The sequence below is a fragment of the Petaurus breviceps genome, unplaced genomic scaffold, assembly GCF_028583685.1.
Source record: "Petaurus breviceps papuanus isolate PSGF00001 unplaced genomic scaffold, PetGlider_PUasm1.0 90823, whole genome shotgun sequence".
In the NCBI taxonomy this organism is placed as follows: Eukaryota; Metazoa; Chordata; class Mammalia; order Diprotodontia; family Petauridae; genus Petaurus; species Petaurus breviceps.
This window is the reverse complement of record NW_027187352.1, coordinates 19919554-19940177: the sequence shown is the minus strand read 5'-3', so window position 1 is coordinate 19940177 and position 20624 is coordinate 19919554. Positions and strand designations below refer to the sequence as shown.

Here is a 20624-nt window from a genome sequence, read left to right as displayed (position 1 = left end):
TACCATGTTTCCCCGATAATAAGACACTGTCTTATTATTTTTTTGGACAGAAAAACACCAGAGGGCTTATTTTCAGGGGAGGGCTTATTTTAATGAACATTGACAGCAATTTTAATAAACAGGTAAATGTGAACAAAAAAATGTACCTTTATTCAATAATGAATTCAATAAAGAACAGGATGACGCGCTCACTGCTGCAGCTCTGATTGGATGCAGCTCGGAGCACGGCGTGTGTTTCACCCGGGGGGGGGGGGGGGGGGGGGGACGGTGCATACAGAGGGTACCGTAATGTAGCGTGTAGCGCAGGGGATCACCTTCACTACAGTAGCAATCTCAATAGGGCTTATTTTCAGGGGAGGGCTTATTTTAAAGGAATCTTACACAGTAAGGGGAGGGCTTATTTTCGGGATAGGTCTTATTATCGGGGAAACACGGTATTGCCGTAATCCAAGGGAGAGATAATGAGAAGTTGTGTTAAAATTGTATTTTGTTCTGGTCCCCCAACCACCCTCTCCCCCAATTCTAGTCAGTATAGTAAGTTTATGAGTAGCGAGTATAAAGTGGCAGGAGTAGGAACAGCAGTGAGGTTGCAAAGAGGAACCTAGAAGTCACTCACAGACTGTCCCAGAGATCAAAGGAGTGTATCATTTGCAAACTGTATCCTATATTAACCAAAAATCACATCCTGGATCAAGCAAGGGAAGCCATCTAGGCTTTGCTGTTAGAGCCCTTTGGTCCTATGATCTGTAAATCTCAGACAAGTTCCATCCACTATAAGACCAGCAAAATACCAGATGGTGCAGAATACTTTGAGATGGTGCGTATGTGTTAAATTCAAAGTCTTTTTCAACAACTTCGAGGTGATTTGGATATGTTAATAAAGGTATCTCAGGGTAGTATAGATAAGAGTCTTCTCAAAAGAAAACCTTTAAAAATGAAACCTCAAATCCCTGTCACCTGAAGCCCTTTCCATCTTTCATCTTCATGTTCATGCTGCCCAGGGTTCCCAACTCTTCATGCTCATGTGAGTGATTCTTTATGCCTTTCTCCCTCCCTATCCTTTTTCCCACCACTGCTTGACCTCTTTCACCTCCCTATGCCTCTTGCCCCCACCATCGGCCTCTGTACCCCTTTTCACTGCTTGTCTCTGTACTTTCTGTATCTGTTCACTCCTATGCTCTCTGTGCCTTATTAAAGTGTGATTTCAGCCTCACTTCCCAATGCCATCATCGTCTTTCCCAGCAAGAATCAAAGAACTGGGCATGCCTGCCCTCATAATAATAAACTAGTAATTCAGAACCTGAGGAAGAAGAAGGGTGTGTGTGTGTATGTGTGTGTGCATGTGTATGTGTATGTGTATGTGTGCATGGACACACATGCACACATACACACATATATATGAGACATTGTGAAAGTGAAAAGGATAAGATTTGACAACAGATTGGATATGTGAGGTGGGTGACTGAAAATAGAGACAACATCGAGTTTGTGAACTTGGATGCCTGGGAAAATGGTGGTCTCCTCAACATTAATAAGAACGTTGAGAAGGGAGGGTTTGGGGAAAAGTTGAGAAGAGAAGAGGGTCTGGGAAGTTCTCTTTTGAACATGATGAACTTAAGATGCCTTTAGCACATTTAATTCAAGCATCCAAAGACCAACCGGTGATATAATCTCTTAAAGAAGAGACATTAGGACAAGGTATGTGGATGCAGGAATCTGCATAAAGGTGAATCCCATGAGATCAAGTGAGATTTAGAGAGGAGAGCCAAGGAGAGATCCTTAGGGGATACTCATGGTTATTGGATGTGACCTAGATGAAGATCCAGCACCGGGGAGAAGGTGTGGTTAGACAGGCAGAAGAACCATCATAAAAAGCTAAAGAGGTGAGAGTATTCAGGAGAAGAATGTTATGGACAGCGTCAGTGGCTAAAGAGTAGTCCAGAAAAATGTGGATTGAGAACAGGCCATTAGATTTGGCAAACTAAGAGGACACTGGTTTCTTTGGAGAGAGCAGCTCTAGTTGAATGAGGAGGCCAGAAAGCCAGACTGCAGAGGGTTTAGAATTGAGTGAGAGGAGAGGAAGAAGAAGAAGATAACTTTCTCAAGGAGTTTAGCTGAGAAGGGAAAGAGAAATGCTGGGTAACAGTTAGTGGAGTTGGTAGGACCAAGTGAGTGTTTTTTAAGGATGGAGGAGAAATATGCATGTTTTCAGGAAACAGGGAAGGAATCAGCAGATAGGGACAGATTAAAGGTTAGAGAGAGAATGAGAATGGGAGCAATCTGCTGCAGAAAAAAGCGGGGTTGGCACCAAGGAGAGGGGACTGGACCCACATGGAGAGGGAGCTGGACTTGAGATTTCATTGGGAGAGAGTTTCCTCAACAGAGAGCTCCCTCTACCAATGCAGGTTGGTACCTTTTGTACAACTTAGGGTCTTAGCGAGTTGGCTAGAGCACTGGGAGGCTAAGTGACTTGGTTTCCATGGTCAGTGGAGGTGGAAGGGACATGAACCCAGGTCGTCTTGGCTCAGAGACCAGCTCTGTATCCACTGCGGCATAAGAGCCAACATCCATACCTGCTGCTAAGGAGAAACTCAGTCAGGTGCTTCATTCACATGCCAGAAGCCCTCCCCTGTTCTTAAGGTTAATATTGTTTGCTTGTTCTTGTTGATATTAGACTATACACATGAGTCAGACGCCCTTGGAGCCCTCCCATCCCCCGCATTAGAATGCATACAAACACCCAGAGTGCTCAGCTTCCCCTCCCTCCCCGATATTCTTGTCTTCTGGTTATCTGTGTACAGAATATATCACCCTCCTAGAGTCTGTGCAGGTCAGGGGCTGCGCCTTTCTCATCTTTGCATCTCCCCAATACCTCGCCCATAGTAGACCTTTAATAAGTGTCTGTCCAATTCAATCCACCTGTGTTTTTGGAACTGACCGTGATACAAATACAAGTGAATTAATTAATTAACCCGTGAACCAACAAGTATTTATGAAGTGCCTACTATGTGCTGGGTATTGTGTTCCCAGTGCTGGGATAGGAGACAAAGAATGAAACAATCCCTGCTCACAAGGAATAGGAAGTAAGATAGTGACTGGGTGAAGAGTGAAAAGAGAACTGGATGTGAGAGATGTTGTGGAGGTCAAATTAGGAGGATCTAGTAGGTGACTGGAGGCAGCTAGTGCATATGGCTCAGTGGGTAAAGCACTAGGTCTAGAGTCAGGAAGACCCGAATTCAAATGTGACCTCAGACACTTACTAGCTGTGGGACCTTGGACAAGTCACTTAACTTCTCTTTGTCTATAAGACAGCGAGGTAGTTCATTGGATAGAACACTGGGCCTAGAGTCAGGTAGACCTGAATTCAAATCTGGCCTCAGACACTTATTAACTGTGTGACCCTGGGCAAGTCACTTAAACTCTGTTTGCCTTAATCCACTGAAAAAGTAAATGGCAAATCACTCCTGTTTCTTTGCTGAGAAGACTCAATGGACAGTGTAGTCTATGGGGTCACAAAGAGTCAGACATAACTGAATGACTAAACAACAACAAGTGATTGACTTTGTAGGTGTAAGGGAGAAGGAGGGGTCCAGGACAATGTTCAGATGGTAAATCTGGGAGATTGGGAGCATAGAACGACCCTCCAGAGAAAAAGGGAAGTTTAAAAGACCAGTGGGTCTGGGCAGAAAATGATGGTGAGAATGGAAGCTTCTGCAGGTCAGGGCTTTCTGCCTACTTCATTGAGGGCACTTCATAAATAATGATTGGTTGACTGCAGACTTTCTATCCCCAGCCCCTAACACATGGCACACAATGGCCATGGTGCTGGTTAGTTCAGATGAGGCAGAGCATTTAATCCAACTAGTGTTTATCAAGGGCCTCCCCTGCACCCCGCCTGCTCTGGGCTCCCTAAGGATCTAGACTATAATTTATACTTCTGTGTATTTGTGTATTCATCCAACCAATGTTTACTTATATTTCTGTGGAGTCAGTCACTCATTAACCAGCATTTGCTGAGTATTGACTGTGTGAGACCCAGTGCTAGGTCTCATGGGATGCGTAGAAGCTCCCAGGAGATCACAGGCATGTCAGAGCTATGGGATGTGCACACAGAGGGTTAAGTAATGCTACCAGCAGGCTGTGGTGAGTTGGGAGCCCAGGGTCACAGACTTATGCCCCCTCCGGGCTAGGTGGCTTCACTCACAGAAATTTCTTTTCCTTGGCCACAGATTTCCTACCAGCCTTTTCCAAGTGCGTGTTCTTGGTCACAGAAATGCCCAGAAGAGAGAGCTTGTGGCTTTAGGGAATCAATCCACCACTGTGGTCAGGAAAAAAAATGAGAACCCTCAAACATATGCCCTTTCCTGTCACAGGGCCGAGGGATCTTTGCCAGCGGGAGCCCATTCGACAAAGTGACCCTGGAAGACGGCAGGACCTTTTTCCCTGGGCAAGGAAACAACGCGTACGTGTTCCCCGGAGTGGCGCTGGGCGTCATTGCCTGTGGAGTCCGGCACATCCCTGATGAGATCTTCCTCCTCACGGCTGAGGTGCGGTATGCTCCCCTCACCCCAGACTGGCCACACTCTGCACGTGTAACATTAGCATTTCTAGGAAAAGTGTATTCCCGATAATTTCTCATATACTCAGAAAGGAATCAAGTCTATATCTGGAGCCTGGTATAGAAAATAGCAGGGTATGATCAGAGGAGAGATTAAGGGCAGCTGGACCTGGAATCAGGATGACCTGAATTCAAATCCAACCTCAATCACTTACCAGCTGTGTGACCCTAGGTAAGTCACTTAAGCTCTATCTACCTCAGCATCCTGATCTATAAAATGGGGATAGCAATAGCACCACTTCCCAGGGTCATTGTGAGGAACAAATGAGATAATACTTTTAAAGTGCCTAGTAGAGTTCCTGGTACATAGTAGGTGCTTAATAAATGCTTATTCTCTTCAAACACTAATAACCATAACTAGCATTTATGTGGTGCTTTAATGTTGGCAAAGCACTTTACAAATAATATCTCATCTTGTCCCTACAACAACTCTGGGTAGTAGAGTAGTATTATTTCCATTTTATTTATGAGAAAACGGAGGCAGACAGAGGGTAAGTGACCTACCTAGGGCCACACAGCTAGTAAGTATATGAGGCCATATTTGAAGACTCAGGTCTTTCTGACTTCAGGCTCAGTACCACATAGTTGCTTCTGATAACATATGGAGAGTGGTTTGCCAGTCTTTTTTTTTCCTTTGCTTTTTGGAGGGGCAATTGGGGTTAAGTGACTTGCCCAAGGTCACAAGGCTAGTTTTTGTGTTAAGTGTCTGAGGCCGAATTTGAGCTCAGGTCCTCCTGACTGCAGGGCCGGTGCTCTATTCACTGTGCCACCTAGCTGCCCTGGTTTGCCAATCTTAAAGAACTGTATTTCTCAGTGGTTAGAACAATGGACCTAGAGCCAATAAGCCCTAAGTTCCTGTTCTGCCTCAGACACTTACTCTCAGTGTGACCGAGAGTAAGTCATCCTGCCCCTGCCTGCCTCTGTTTCTTCATCTGTAAAATGGGGATCATAAGAGTACCCATCTCGGGGTTGTTGTAAGGACCAAACAAGATATTTGTGAAGTGAAGTGCCATTTAAATGCTAACTGTTGTCATATGGACTTAGGTTCATGGACACCATAAATCCAGAGTTGGGAGAAAACTCAGAGATCCTCTAGGTCAACCCGTCATTTTTGTAAATGAGGAAACTGAGGTCCAGAGAAGCTAAGAGGCTTCCCCGGGATAGTAAGCTTCAGAGGTGGGATTTGAATCCAGGGCCTGTGACACCAGTGTTCTTTCCATATTATCACACTGTCTCCTTAAGGTCAGAGATCCCAACCTACCTGGTTGACCTTGGGCAAGTCACTTAACTTTTCTGAACCTTAGATCCTAATTTGTAAAATGGGAAGCATTGGACTAGATGGCCCCTAAGGTACTTTTCACCTCTAAGACCAAGATCCTCCCTAGGAGAGAAAGTTTGCATTTCTGTCCTTTTTTTTAAATCTATTCCCCCATCCTGATTCACTCTTCCTGCCTCCCCCAGCTCCTGTTACCTGGTTAGTGATTCTGGGTTTCCCAGCCAGGCACTTACCTCTGGCAGACAGCACAAGGAAAGTGGGGTGCACTTGGAGACAGTATGGTGACATTGAGGGGAAGTGACTGGCCCAAGGGCATCCTGGTAGTAAGCACAGACCAAGGACTCAGACTCAGTTGGCTCCAAATTCCCTGCTCTTCACTTTCCCATAGCAGAAACTGCAGCCTTGCGCTTCCTTTGACCATCAAGAGTCAACCCGCCTTGACTAGGAGCCCTCCCGGGCACCACCCAGCCAGGGAGCATCGAGGGCCAGGAAGGGCAAAGGGAGATTGGACAGGGGATGGGGTCTGCTTTCTTAGTTTCAGCCACAGAGAATTCACCTGTCAGAGAGGGGCTAACAGCTCACAACCCATTTCCCTTTATAAAGCACTTTGCTAACAACAGCTCACAGCTGATATTGGCAATTCATCTGTGGAGCTGGGATTCCAAGCCAGGTCTTGGGACCCCAAACCACAAGTGGTTTTTCTACTACATCCTCGTTGCCTTTCTGTAATGGGAAGACCCCTGAATCTGAAATCAGAAGAAATGAGTCCAAGTCTTTCCCTCTGATATGTACCACCAGGGAGACCTTGAGGAAGTCATTTCCCTTCTCTTTGCCTGAGTTTCCTTTTTTGTAGAATGCAGGTAGCTATATTCTCACTACTCTCCTCACAGAGTTGCTCCAGGAATCAAATTAGATGACTTTTGTGAAAGTACTTAGTGACTGTAAACGTGAGCACAAGGCTGCTGTTACCACAGCTCTTTTGTCGGGGCCCCTCCCTCTCCCCTTTCCCATTTCATGACACAACGGTTCTCGGAAAGATCTGATTATTTTTCCCTGAAGCTTAAATTTGATACCAGAGGAGGGAGAGAGACATTGGTTGGTTTCTCAGTCATGAGAATGAGGCTGGGCTGAAATACTGGCTGACCACTAGTCCCAATAACTAGCAGGCTTGGAGATTGAGGTTAGGGATAGGGAGGACTGGAGTTGGGGTCTCAGAGAGAAGGGAGCACAAAGGCTGGACCTTGGGCCAAGCCGCCTGCCACGAGGCACACAGAGATGGGCATCCCTGGGCCCTGAAGAGTTCCCTGTTATTGTTGTCCTTCTTACACTGACTAGGGGTCTTCTCTCATCCCCCAGTGCCTGTCTGAAAAACTTCTTTCCAGTGACCGTCCTGGGGAAGAAAGTGCTATGGGCTCGGTCATTCATTCACCTCTCCTCTTTTTCCCAGCACATTGCCCAGGAGGTCTCTGATGAGCATCTCACCCAAGGGAGGCTCTACCCACCGCTCAGTACCATCCGGGATGTGTCCCTAAGAATTGCAGTCAAGGTAAGAGCTGGCCTGGGCCAAGAGTTTATTGGTTGGGTGATGACAGAACCCCAAGGACCCAACAAGGAGTGTGACAACTTCTGAAAAGCCAGGGTGGCTCTTGATCCAGTGTCAGAGGATCTATTCATTCAATGCAACAGATATTTATGAAGCCCTGTAGACTATACAGCCAGGCTTTGAGCTAGGCAATGGAGATCCAAAGATAAAAAAAATATGACACCATTCCCACCCGACAGGAGCTTACATTCTACTTGAGGAAAACAATATGTTCCTAGAAAATTAAATAGAAAATAAAAATAAAGTAATTTCTAGGGGGAGGACAGCAGGAACTGCTGGGATTGGAATAGACTCTTTGTAGTAGGTAGCATTGAAGCTGAGCTTTGAAAGGAGCTAATAATGTCTATTCGTTATGGGCCCCATTCCTTGTCCAGGCCTCTTCAGGCTTGCTTTATTATTATTTTGGATACAAGTCCCTGGTAAATGGTCTTTAGATGACTGCCTCCCCAGTTCAAACTTGTTCTTTTCATCCCAGGTCCTCGACTATGCTTACAAACACAGCCTGGCCTCATGGTACCCAGAGCCTGAGGACAAGGAGGCCTTTGTGAGATCTCTGGTCTACACGCCAGAATATGACTCCTTTGTGCTGGACAGCTACACATGGCCCAAGGAAGCAGCGGAAGTACAGGAGATCTGAGGCCTTCTTGTTGGCTCATGTTAGCGAGTTTGGGCCCCCTGGCCCCCCCAATGAGTGAAACTATATTCAGGTTTGGTACACTGACAATATAAATGGATCCCAAAAATGGTTGTTCTTGTCCTTGTGGTTTGTTTGGTTTTTTTTAAGTCAAATCTCTTAGAGCACCAAGCAGGCAGCTAGATGTGGCAGTGTCAAACCTAAAGTCAGGAAGATTCACCCTCCTGAGTTCAAATCTGGCCTTACAAGCTATGTGACCCTGGAACTGTTTGCCTCAGGGTAAAATCTGTAAAATGAGATGGAGAAGGAAATGACGAACCACTCCAGATCTTTGCCAAGAAAACCCCAAATGTGGTCACAAAGAGTTGGACATGACTAAGATGACTGAAGAACAAGAGTACCAAGCAGTGAGTGTGCCATTAAGACTTGTTGGAGATTATGTGGTTGAGAGTGGTTTTATTGAAGGCCCAGGAAAGCCAGCCCTCTCACCAGTTACATAAGCCTCTCCTTGGCTCTTTCCCAGGTCCCTGTATGTGCTTCAGAGACACACTTCCCTTCTAGAAAATGACAAGAAAACATTTCCAGTAAGAGGAATTGGGTGAGGTTGGGGGAGGTCAAAACCAAACGATTCTGTCCAGAGTAGACAGCAGTACACTCCTCACACAGAGGAAACCTTCCCTTCATAAATAGTCCCCAACATCCCCATGAGTCCTGCTAACCCCGTAAGTAATGTTAGAGGCTGGAGCCATACCCCACTGTCACGTACAGGTTCTTAGAATATCTTTGAGTTCATTGTCTGTTCAAAGGCATTTGTCATGAGCCTCCCTTAGCTTCTGAATCTCTACCTTTTATCCAGCCAACCAGAATTAACCACATGACGTCTTAGCCAGTCAACAAGTATTTAGCCAAACTATGCTGGGAGTACGGGCAAAGGCAAAAACAGCCATTGCCTTGGGGAAGCCCTCGTTCTAATGAGGGGAGACAACATACATATAAAAAGTTACGTGCTAAGAAGATATATGCAGGGGAAATTAGAGGTGATCTCAGAGGAAAGGCAATAGCATTAAGAGAAACCAGGAAAGGCTTCTTGCAAAGGATGGGATTTAGCCAGGACTTGAAAGAAGCCAGAAGGTGAATGGAAGTGAGGTAGGAGAGCATCCCAGGACAGCCTGTGAAAATGCCCAGAGCTGGGAGACAGGGTGTCTTGTGTGAGGGACAGCAAAGAGGCCTGTGTCATAAGAATACATGGAGATAACCAAAGATTGCCTAGACTAAAGACTGGCCAGGCTCCACAGAACTTTAAAAGCCAATCAGGGATTTCATATTTTATTCTAGAAGCAATAGGGAGGGGGAGTGACAGGGTCAGACCTGTGATTTAGGAAGATAACTGAAAGCTGACTGGAGGATAGACTGGAATGGGAAGAGGTTGGAGGCAGAGAGACCAATCAGTAGGGCAGGCCTTTACCTTGGCATTATCCTCAGCATTTCCCCATCTCTCACCCCACACATTTATTCAAAGTTACCAAATCTTGGATAATACCAAGTCAAGACGTGAGGTGATAAGGATCTCTTCCAGGGTGATGACCATGTCAGAAGACAAAAGGAGGCATAAATAAGAGATGTTATGAAGGAAGGACAGGATTCGGCAAGAGATTGGAAAAGATTGTAATAGTTAGTAGCATATAGCTCCTATTATGTGTGAGACACTATGCTTGTTGTTCAATGTTTCAGTCCTGTCCAACTCTTCATGACCCCATTTGGGGTTTTCTTGGCAAAGATTCTGGAGTGGTTCGCCGTTTTCTTCTCTAGCTCATTTTACAGAGGAGGAAATGAGGCAAACAGGGTGAAGTGACTTGCCCAGGGTCATAAACCAAGCCCTGACTTATAGTATTTGCTGATCAGGGAGGATCCAATTCCCCTTGCCAATGCCCTCTGTGCTGACAGGGTCTTTGAGAAACATGTGGAGTAGCAGGATCAGGCTCTGTGTATTTCTCAGCACAGATACCAGTGGATCACAAAGCCCTGGGCCACTTACACCATAGTCAGTGATGTCCAGACAGGAACCCCACCATCCATCTCTGTCATTATTCTCTCCTTCCCTCCCATGTCTCTCAGAGCTCTTTTCAAAATTTCCCGTGCTCAAAGATTTCTGGCTCAGGCCTCCTGAGATGTACAGTTCAGTACCTCATGTCCCAGTGAGCTTCAAAGCATTGTAGGAACTGGAGGTTTTCTGAAGGGCCCCCCTTAATCTCAGTGTTATGTCTCACAAGTTTTGAGGACAGATTTCCTCAATCTGGGGCTAGACCAAGGATACATCCCAATCTAATGACACTTGAGAAATGTGTGGTCACCTTTCCATCCCCAAATCCTGTGAGAAACCCCAGGAGAAATCAAACCTTTGCACTCAGAGATAGGACACAGATTCCATGTGGACTTTGTGACCAGGCAAGAGAAGAGAGATGCTTCAGTCACAATTCTAAAGCAAGGAGAGATGAGAGGGAGATAAAGACTAGATGTGGGGAAAGATTATATTAGTCTGGTAGAAATAGATTCCAAATCTCCAATCCCTAAAGCATTCCTATTTATATAAAACCAATTCCTTCATGGTGGAAATGCATAGCTTCCAAAAATTAACTGTATAAAGGTCTTTTCTATTGAACTCAGGTGAACTTGTGGAAATATGTTAAATGGTTTGCTTTGTATTGTTTTTTTTTAATCATGAAAAATTGAGAAAATTCTGAAGAGATTGAGGAGAAAGGAAACTTGCCAAAAAAGTAGGAGAAAGGGAGGGAATTAATTTTAGATTCCCTTCTGTAGTGCTCAGTTATTCACTCAAATTCACTGCTCACATCACTGGATTCGTGGTGCACCTCTAGTCACTGCTGCTGGGGTGGCCAAAGCTAGTGGATTTGGGGGGTTCTGAGCCTCAGTAGGGCTACAGCCAAATGTCTAAGTCTGGCACCAAAACAGTCAGTCCTTGGGAGTGGAAGACCACCAGACTTCCACAGGAGGGGCAAACCAACCTAGGTTAGAAAAATAAAGCAGATTCAAGCTTCCATGTGAATCAACAGTGGGATTAAACCCACGAGTAGCTGTTGCTATTTACTTCCAATTTGGTCAAGATAGGGGAACTCAATCTTAATTTTTAAAAAAACTGCCCTCTATGATGTATAGTGACCAAAGCAGCTTCCTTGTAGAGAAAACTTTTGCCCTTCTCAGAGGGAAGTGTTTGAACTCAGACATTTCTAGACTTAGGGAAAGAAGATGGGTTGGGAATCTAATCCCTAAGGACCTATTCCTGAAACAAACAGATAAAGTTTCTTTGTAAACCCCAAAACATTACTGTAAATGAATTTGTGTTAATATTGCTTTTTTTATTCTTTAGGGAGCCCTATTTCTGCTAATAGGCAAACATTTCCCCCAGGGCTAAGGCAGGTAAGTGAGAGTTTGTAAAATACCACTTATCTCAATCCCCTGGTTTGGTTGTCAAGTTATTATATCATAGTAGTTTCCCATAAAGCGCCATAAATGAAGAAGTGTGGGATAGCAGAGGCAGTGTTAAATCTGCAGTCAAAGGACCTGAGTTTGAATCCTGGCTCATTCACTTATTAGCTATGTGACCATGGGCAAGTTGCCTCATGTCTCAAAGTTTTCTCACATCGATGAAAGGACATGAAGTTGGATGATCTCTCAGTACAATTCCAGCTTTAAATTTTGGAGAAATTTAAATAATGGAGAATTCCCTAGGAAAACTTCCATTCTTCTCCCTTCAGAACAGCCTTTCAGTGGCCATAGAACCAATGATCCCTACTCTCTGCCCCTGGCCTGGCATCCCTACCTCAGGCTGCCACTGCTGTCTGATAGGGCCAAAGGATCTCCTGGTGACACCTGGCAACAAGCAAATAGTAATGTTTTATTGGTCCTTCCTCTGCTTCTCAGATTATACTTGGTCATCCTCTCTAATGCCCTACAGCCCCAGCCAGCAATGAAACAGCAGAGGCCTTACGACTGTATAATCAACTGACCCATAGTGATGTACTCTACATCAACCCCTGAACTGGTGCAATGCAAAGATCACTCTCTGTTTCATATCACAAGACCATTTTATTAGATCTTAAAGACTTACAAATGTCTTCATCATAGCAAAACACAGATGGAATTGGTTGAAAATATGCTCATCATTATAGCCTGTCCATGAGGCATCCCCACCCAAACTCCAGGGTCATTTGTGATCTCACTGGCTTTGTGGTTATTTCTCATCCCAATTTCCCCTTATCAGTAGCTAAGTTTTGTCTTCTTTCCAAGGATTCTCTCATCTGGCCTTTCTCCAAGCAGTAAATCTACTTTGAATTCATCACTCCCCACCTCTCATCCCTGTTTCCTTATTTCTGTTGTTGGCACCATAGTCTTCCTAGACCCTAGAGACATTTTGGCTTCTTCTCTCTTTCAGTCCCTACATTTAATCAGTTTTATGACTCTAAGTCCTACCAGTTCTGCCTCCCAAATATCTCACACAGATTCCCCCAGCTTTCTGCTCACGTGGCCATTAGAGGTCCTCGTTCCTGCTCATCTGGATTACCATAATAATCTCCTACCTGATCCTGTTCTCAGTCTCTCTAATAAAACCCATTCCTCATACAGCTGTAAAAATAATCTTCCAGAATGCAGAATCTTAACTATGGTATTCTTCTGCTTAAGAATTTTCAGTGGTTCCTTATTGCCTGCTGGATAAAATACAAACTCCTTAACCTGTTAGTTAGAAACCATTTTAAGGTTCACAGTCTGACTCCAAAGCTATTTGTAAAGCCTTGTTTTATTCTATTCTACTTTAAATACTATACATTTCAGCCACAGTGGACTGGGAGCAATTGTTCCCCCATTCTCCTGCTGTTCTTTTTCAGCCTCTGGGCATTTGAATGGGTCCTCTGTACCAGGCATGCCTACTTATCTCTACCTACTGAAATACTTCTCTTTCATCAAGGCCTAGCTCTGGTGCTCCCATCTCCATATAACCTTACCTTTCACCCTCCCTACTCCCCCAATCTAAAAATTATTCCTCCTTCCTCATGCTTCTTACAGCACTTTGTCTCAACCTCACTTTTATTTATCTCATTCCATCTTGTACCAGACATAATTGTGTGTATATATACATATATAATATCATTATATATACATATACATGTGTGTATTATTATATATACGTACATATATACATATATGTACATATAAAATCACCCTCACTAGATTTTAAGCTGCTTGAGGGTAAAGATTATATTGTTTTTCATCTTTCTCTTGCATGATAAAAAAGCAGCATGGTATAGTGGCTAAGAGGACCAATTTGAGAGTCAGGAAAACCTAGGTTCAAATTCCACTTTTGATACCTACTATTTGTGACACCATGGACAAGTCAGTTGACCTCTGAGAGCCCCAAGCAATTCTTTTTTAAAAAATACATATTGTTTTTTTTAACATTCTCTTTTTTGTATTTTGAGTTCCAAATTCTCTCCCTCCCATCTCCTCTTCTACCCACTAAAAGGCAAGCAATATGATATCAATTATACATGTAAAATCATGCAAAACGTATTTTCTCTTATTAGTCATATTTCCAAAAAAACAAGAAAAATAAAGTGAGAAAATTATACTTCAATTTGCACTCAGAGTTCATCAGGTTTCTTTCTAGAGGTGGATAGCATTTTTTCATCATGAGTTCTTTGGAATTGTCTTGGACCATTATATTGATCAGACTAGCCAAGTCTTTCCCAGATGATCATCGTTGCAATAGTGCTATTATTGTACACAATGATTTCACAATTCTTCTCACTTCACTTCATATCAGTTCAAATAAGTCTTGTCATGTTTTTCTGAAGCCACCCCCCTCATCATTTCTTATAGCACAATAGTATTCCATTACAATCATATACCACAACTTGTTCAGTCACTCCCCAATTGATGAACATTCCCTCAATTTCCATTTCTTTACCACCACAGAAAGAGCTGCTATAAATATCCTCTCCACCTAAAACTGTGACCCAGAACTGTGCATGGGCAATAGAGTTGCCAGTCAGTGCCAGTTGTACCCAGCGCCAGCAAAGAGTCCCATGTAATCTCTTTCTGACCAGTTATCTGACCCCCTTGCCATCTCTAGGCTCAGATCTCCCAAGGCTGCAGCTGTTAGAAGTGGCTGCGGCTGCCACTGCCTGTGTGAGTTCCAGACATGCTTCCACCCCAATGTCACAAGCTTCTCCTTCTGGCCTCCTAAGTTTTCTTAGTTTGGAAAAATATCTCACCCTGACCTTTTGTTGAGTCAAATTTTATTGGAGGTGTTATTTCAAAGTAGTTTGGAGGGGAATGTTGAGAGTGTTCAGCTGGGTTGCCTCTATTCCACCATCTTGACTTGAGAGTCCCTGGGAAACTCCTTAAAACTACAACTGAGAGAAGAGTTGCTGGCATTGGCAGAGAGAATTTTTGTACTAAGAGTTCTGTATACCGATCACAGGTCTGGGCAATGAAACTAATCTCATAGTGCCTTATATATCACAGGTATTTAATAAAGATGTGTGAATTTGACTATGTCCACTCAGTTCCATTTGTTTTCCTTGAGGAAAGAACTAAGAGGAATAAGTAGAAGTTACAGAGATGGTCAATTTTAGCTCAACATAAAAAAGAAAGAATTCTAACATGGCCCAGAGGTAATGAGCTCCCAGCCATTGGAGGTATTCGAGTGGAAGGTGAATGACCAATTGTCAGGGATCTGTGCTTCAGGGAGCCATTGAACTAGATGAGCCTCTTCTCTTATATTCTAAGAGTCCATGTTTATACATAGGGGTCACTAGCATCTGGAAGAGGAATTATTCCTCACTGTTTTTCAGCCCAATTGTCTTGCCAAATCATCTTGTGGTTTTCTGTATTCTGCCTTGTTCACAGGAAATCAATTTTCATGCTTTCCTTGGATCTCCTTAAGTTTCCCCCTCCCTTTTGAGGGTTTGTGCAAACCAAACTACCAGAGCCAGTGGGAAACTTTCCCAGTGTACCTGATGGTAACTGACAGGGAGTAGGTCTTCCCTTTCTTTCTCCATCCATTCCACTAATCACAGGGATGGGAGGGAAGGAGAGAGGAGAAGCTGAGGGATCTGTCAATTAGAACACAAGCCTAAAGGAAATATAGAAGAGAGAAAAGAGATAAAAGGCACAATGTCCTCATACAGTTGACACTAAATGGATAGTTTTTTTTAAAGCAATTGGGGTTAAGTAACTTGCTCAAGGTTACACAGCCAGTTATTTCTGGGTGGGTACTAAGTGTCTGAGCCCGGATTCGATCCCCAGGTCATCCCGACACTAGGGCCGGTGCTCTTACTTGCTGTGCTACCTGGCCACCCCTAAATGGACAGTTTTTGATAGATTTCTTGGCTAACCTGCTGGTTAACCTGTATATTCAGAAAGTAAACTGCTGTAAAGTAGCTGCCATATGTATTTCTATTTTGTATAGTGGGAGATCAATCAATGACAAAAATATAAAAAAAGATAGTAATTTAATTTCAACAGCCTCGCATGGTGAACATTGTTTGAGTCATCATTTGAGCCCATTTTGCTTCATTTTTCAAGCTCCTACTTCCAACACAACAAGAAAAAGGATGAAAGGTGTGTGGTGTCTGGGCAGTCAAGACCCACCAGAAAGACTCTGCCTCAACTCCCTGCTCAGGGTTGCCATCTAACACTGCCCCTCCTCATGCCTCCATCCTCACTAGCCCACTACTACAGTTTTTCACCTATATTAGCTCATGGGAAATACCATCACCCTATGCCAAACCACCTCCCTCCCTAAGACCTCCTAGAATGATAGAATCATTGGAAGACACCTCAGAGGTCATCTCAGTCCAACCTCTATCTAAGCAGTTAATTCCTTCTCCAATGTCTCTGACAAGGGGTCTTGTTTAAAGATCTACTGTGATGGGAAATTTACTACTTCCCAAGGAAGCCCTTCAGCTGGCCAGCTCAAATCATTACTACGTCTTCCTCATATTAAGCCAAAATATACCTCCCTGTAATTTCTACCCTTTGGGCCTAGGTGGGGTAGTGGACAGAGTGCTGGTCTTATGATTTTATTTTTAACCTTGCCTCAGACATCTGCTACTCTTGTGACCCTGAGCAAGGCACTTAAGCCCTATCCACCTCAGATTCCTTGTCTTGAAAATGGGAATAATATTAGGCCCTACATCACAGGATTGTTGTGAGGATCAGACAAGATAATACATGGAAAGCACTTTGGAAACCTAAAGTGCTATAGAAGGTTAGCTATTATTATTTCTGCCTTTTGGAGTCAAGGAGAACAAATATAGTTCTTTCATATGATACTCCTTCAAATATTTGAACATAGCTCTCATGTTCCTCCTGAGTCTTCTCATATCCAGGATAAACATTTCATATCCCTTCAGTGGATGTTCCTAAGACACAAAATCAAAGCCCTTCACAATGCTGATAGCCTAACTCAAAGTCTGTCATGCCAGAAATGTACACATTACTCCAACTGTGATTTAACCAGGGCACAGTGTATTGATTCTCTTACCTCCTTACTCTTAAACACAACACCTTTCATAAAACAGCCTAAGAACTTAACTGGCTTTCTTGGCTGACAAGTCTCAATGTTGACTCATATGCAGCTTGCAATTCCCAAACCTTTACTTTAACTACAATCTAGCCAAATGTCCCCATCCTGCATCTAACCATTTGATTTAACCCACATGTAAGACTTCACACTTGTCCTTGTTAAACTTGGGAAAGAGTGACACAGAGGCTAGGACACTGAACTTGTAGTCAGGGAAATTGAGGTTCAAATCCAGTCTCAAACACTTAGTAACTATGTGACCCTGTATAAGTCACTTAAATCCTCAGTTTCAGTTTCCTCATCTGTAAAATTCTCATTTTAGCACCTGCCGCACAGTGTCTCAAGGATCAAATGAGATAATATATGTAAAGCCCCTTGAAGATTTTATATAAATATGAACTGCTGCTGCTGCTACTATTTGGTTTCATTTAATTAAATTAGGCCCATTTTTCTAGCCTTGAACTTAGTTCACAGTTGCTGATAGTATTCATGTTAAACCACTGGTTATCTTAAGTTGGGGGAAGCCCCTTAGTAGTCATGGTGGAGTTATGGAGAACAGAACACTATTGTGTGCATAATGAGCAGAGAAGAAGGCCTCTGAGTTTGAACCCTTCAGCATCAGTGTGTGTCTGTGAGTCAGTGTCTGGATGCAGGTGAACGGTGTTGACGGGGAAAGAAAGCAAAAACAAAGGGTGTGGGTTGTTGGGTGCATTTCTGTAGAGCCAGTGAGCATGTATGGAAAGAGCACCTTGGTACAAACCTCCAGTGTTACTACCTAGGATAGCCCTGAGTACAGACCCTTAGAATACATTCTTCTCTGGAGAAGTGATTTTCAACCAGGTTATGTTGGGTGAACTCTGAGGCAATGGGATTATGAACCCATACTGACTCTTAGGGATCACTGACTCAAGTAATTTATGTTGTAAAAATTTACCAGAAGTCATAGTCAAGTGCACCAATTTGAAGAACCTACAATCTTTCTTTTTTTTTCAAAAATGGGAACATTTGCCCATTTTCAGACCCTCTATATCTTCCCATGACTTTTCAACAGCATTTCAGAATAACAATCCACTGACGGTTCTCCCAGTTCCCAGAGCCATAGTTTTTCCAAAGTTGGTCTTGTTGAGAAGCCCTCATTTGTTTTTGCTTTCACTTCCTTCTTCTCAATTTTGTTTTGATTGTCAGAAGCCTAGATAATTCTTGTTAATGGAGAAAACCAATGGAAGAGAGGAGTTCAGTAACTCTGCCTTCCCTCCATCACAAAGGTATCATTTGTCTCAGCCAGGAAGAGGAATGGTCCTCTCCCTTCTCTGATCTTCTTGTCCCACATCCCTACTTTTTTTTTAAAAAAGCTCTTCCTATTGACCTTAGTATTTATCACAAGAAATAGCCCTTTAAAGGGCTTTAAACTTCCTGAGACTGTTTAAAGGACTATGTAGCTCTTCTGTATTCGTCTTGTTATCTTCTCTTGTTTCTTTCAACCTGAGGTGGTTGGGAGGTTCTCTGTGTGGCCACATCGGTCTCTTTAGATAGTTCTGCCTTTCCTTCCTCAATGGAAAAAAAAATGGGGTGTGTGTGTGTGTGTGTGTGTGTGTGTGATCTAAATTTTTTTTTTCTGGAGAGTACATCCCTGTATATGAAACCCTGGTACAGAAATCTAGATTCCTTCTTCTCATGACATTTTCTTAACTATGAGTTCCTTCATCTTCTGAGGTTCCATATCTAACCATTGATTTCGAGCTCAAAGTGACCACAAAGGTCATTTCATTTAATTCCTTCTTTTTACAGAGGAGAAAATTGAGGCCCAGGAAGGATAAATGACTTGTCCAACATCGTATGTATAATAAGTGATAGAGCCAGGAATTCAAACCCCAGGTCTCTTGACTTCAGATCCAGCACTCTTTCTGCTATGCAGTATATTGCCCAAGTTAGGGAGAAGGGAAAGGAATAAGCATTTAGATAGTACCGACTATGTGCCAGTTACTGCACTAAGCACTTTGCAAATATTATCTCATTTGATCCTTACGAACTTGTGAGACAGGTGCTCTTATTATCCCCATTTTACAGTTGAGGAAACTGAGGCAAACAGATGTAAAGTGACTTGCCCAAGGTCACAAAGCTAGTAAGTGTCTGAGGTCAGATTTGAACTCAGTTCTTCTTCACTCCATTTCCTGCTCTCTATCCATTGTGGCACTAGCAGGGATGAAAACACCACCTATGTCCCTTAAGTTTCTCATTTCTTGTCTAGGCCTTCAAATTCTAAATATCTAGATTAGGATTCTAATAGGTCTCAGTGGTCAAAGTAAAAGTTAAAAAGGAAACAGATAGTAATAGTTCCTCTTTTATTAATTGTTGTGTCATCTTAGACAAGTCATATAACCTCCTGGGACCTCAGTTTCCCCAAGTGTAAAATGAGGGGTGCAAAAAGAAATGATTCCTAAGAATCCCTAGGATTCCTTCCAGCTGTGGCTTTCTATGAATTCGGATAGATAGATAGATAGATAGATAGATAGATAGATAGATAGATAGATAGATAGATAGATAGATAGATAGATAGATAGATATAGATAGGCCAACATACAATTCTTTCAATACAAGAAAAATAAAGCCAAGTTTATCAAATGAAAAGAGTAGACATCAGAACCTACCCAATTTGTATCAAGAGGTATGAGAAACAACAGAGTCTTTTAAAAGCAATGTCATATCAGAAACTATTGGTCTCTAAAAATGGACTATATCCAACAATTGAAAGTCCTTAAGAATCAGATTCATTCTCCTTGACCCTCAAGGACAGAATGAGAATTAGAGTTCAATTCAATAAAAGGGACCTCTGAACAATTAAAGTTGTTCAGTGATGGAATTGATTGGTGGTAATGAGCACCCTTTTACTACAGGTTTTCAGGCAGAAGCCAGACAACCACACATAAAAGGCATAATGATACATAAAAGGCATCTGTGGTTTAGGTGGCAGTTGAACTAGATGGCATCTGATGGCCCTTCTAGCTCTAGACAGTCTATGATTTTGTGAAAAACTGTCATTAGCTTCAGCCTATTCCCAAGATTCTGTACAGCTCAGGGAGTAGTTCCCATAGCTGACTTGTCAAAAATTCCTGACTTTGATCTCTGCCTGTTATTTATTTACATCCAGCGATTGCTCACACTTATAAACTTTGCTTAACACCTTGGTTTTTACTCCTACTCAGCAACTTCCTTCCCAAGGGTGGCTTCCCTCTCTGGTTACAGAGGAAGAACTGGACAGAGAGGTATATATTATATAGAGAAGTTTTAAATGGATTACTTGTTCAGAATATCCAGAAGATTTCAGAAAAAAAAAACAATCACCATACTGTTATTTTAATACATTGATTATTAATACTAATAGTGAGCTATTAATAATCAATCTATTAAACAATGGTATAATGATAGCATTATATGCTAACCCCATGCGTCATCATGACATTCAAGCGGACTTAAGTTTTCAAAGTCTGTACCAGCTGAATGCAATCTCTGCCAGATTCGACTATGCTGAAAAGTCTTTGAGACCCAATGACAAGTAATATCTGATTTCAGGTGCCCAGCCTAGCTAAGAACAGAGAGGTTCAGCAGCAGCAGGCTGGCCACTTGATGAATTTTTTAGCCATGGAAGCCATAAAAGGAAGAAAAATACAAGATTGACTTAAACGTTCAGACAACCAAGATTCCACTGTGCTTATAACTTGTTGAATATTAAAAAGCATTTGACTCAGTATAGCAAAATGAAGTCCTAGAAGCTGTCCTCCAACAAAATGTCTCCTATGCATTTGTAAAATTCTTACAAGGTTCCTTAAAAGATGAATCAATAAATAATTGTTTTGTAATCTTCTGATTATTAGTATTAAGTGAGACAAAGAA

General features: G+C 42.8%; 1 protein-coding gene across 2 annotated transcripts in view; it reads left to right on the top strand.

The window, feature by feature from the left end:
• Positions 1–8242, top strand: part of ME3 (malic enzyme 3) — a 333119-nt gene extending 324877 nt beyond the window's left edge. For both annotated transcript variants that reach the window (XM_069071034.1, XM_069071035.1), the window contains exons 13-15: positions 4374–4547; positions 7342–7440; positions 7973–8242. In XM_069071034.1, coding sequence (XP_068927135.1) covers positions 4374–4547; positions 7342–7440; positions 7973–8134 — 435 coding nt within the window. In that variant the 3' untranslated portion in view covers positions 8135–8242. The remainder of the gene's footprint in view (positions 1–4373; positions 4548–7341; positions 7441–7972) is intronic.
• Positions 8243–20624: the final 12382 nt, after the last annotated feature.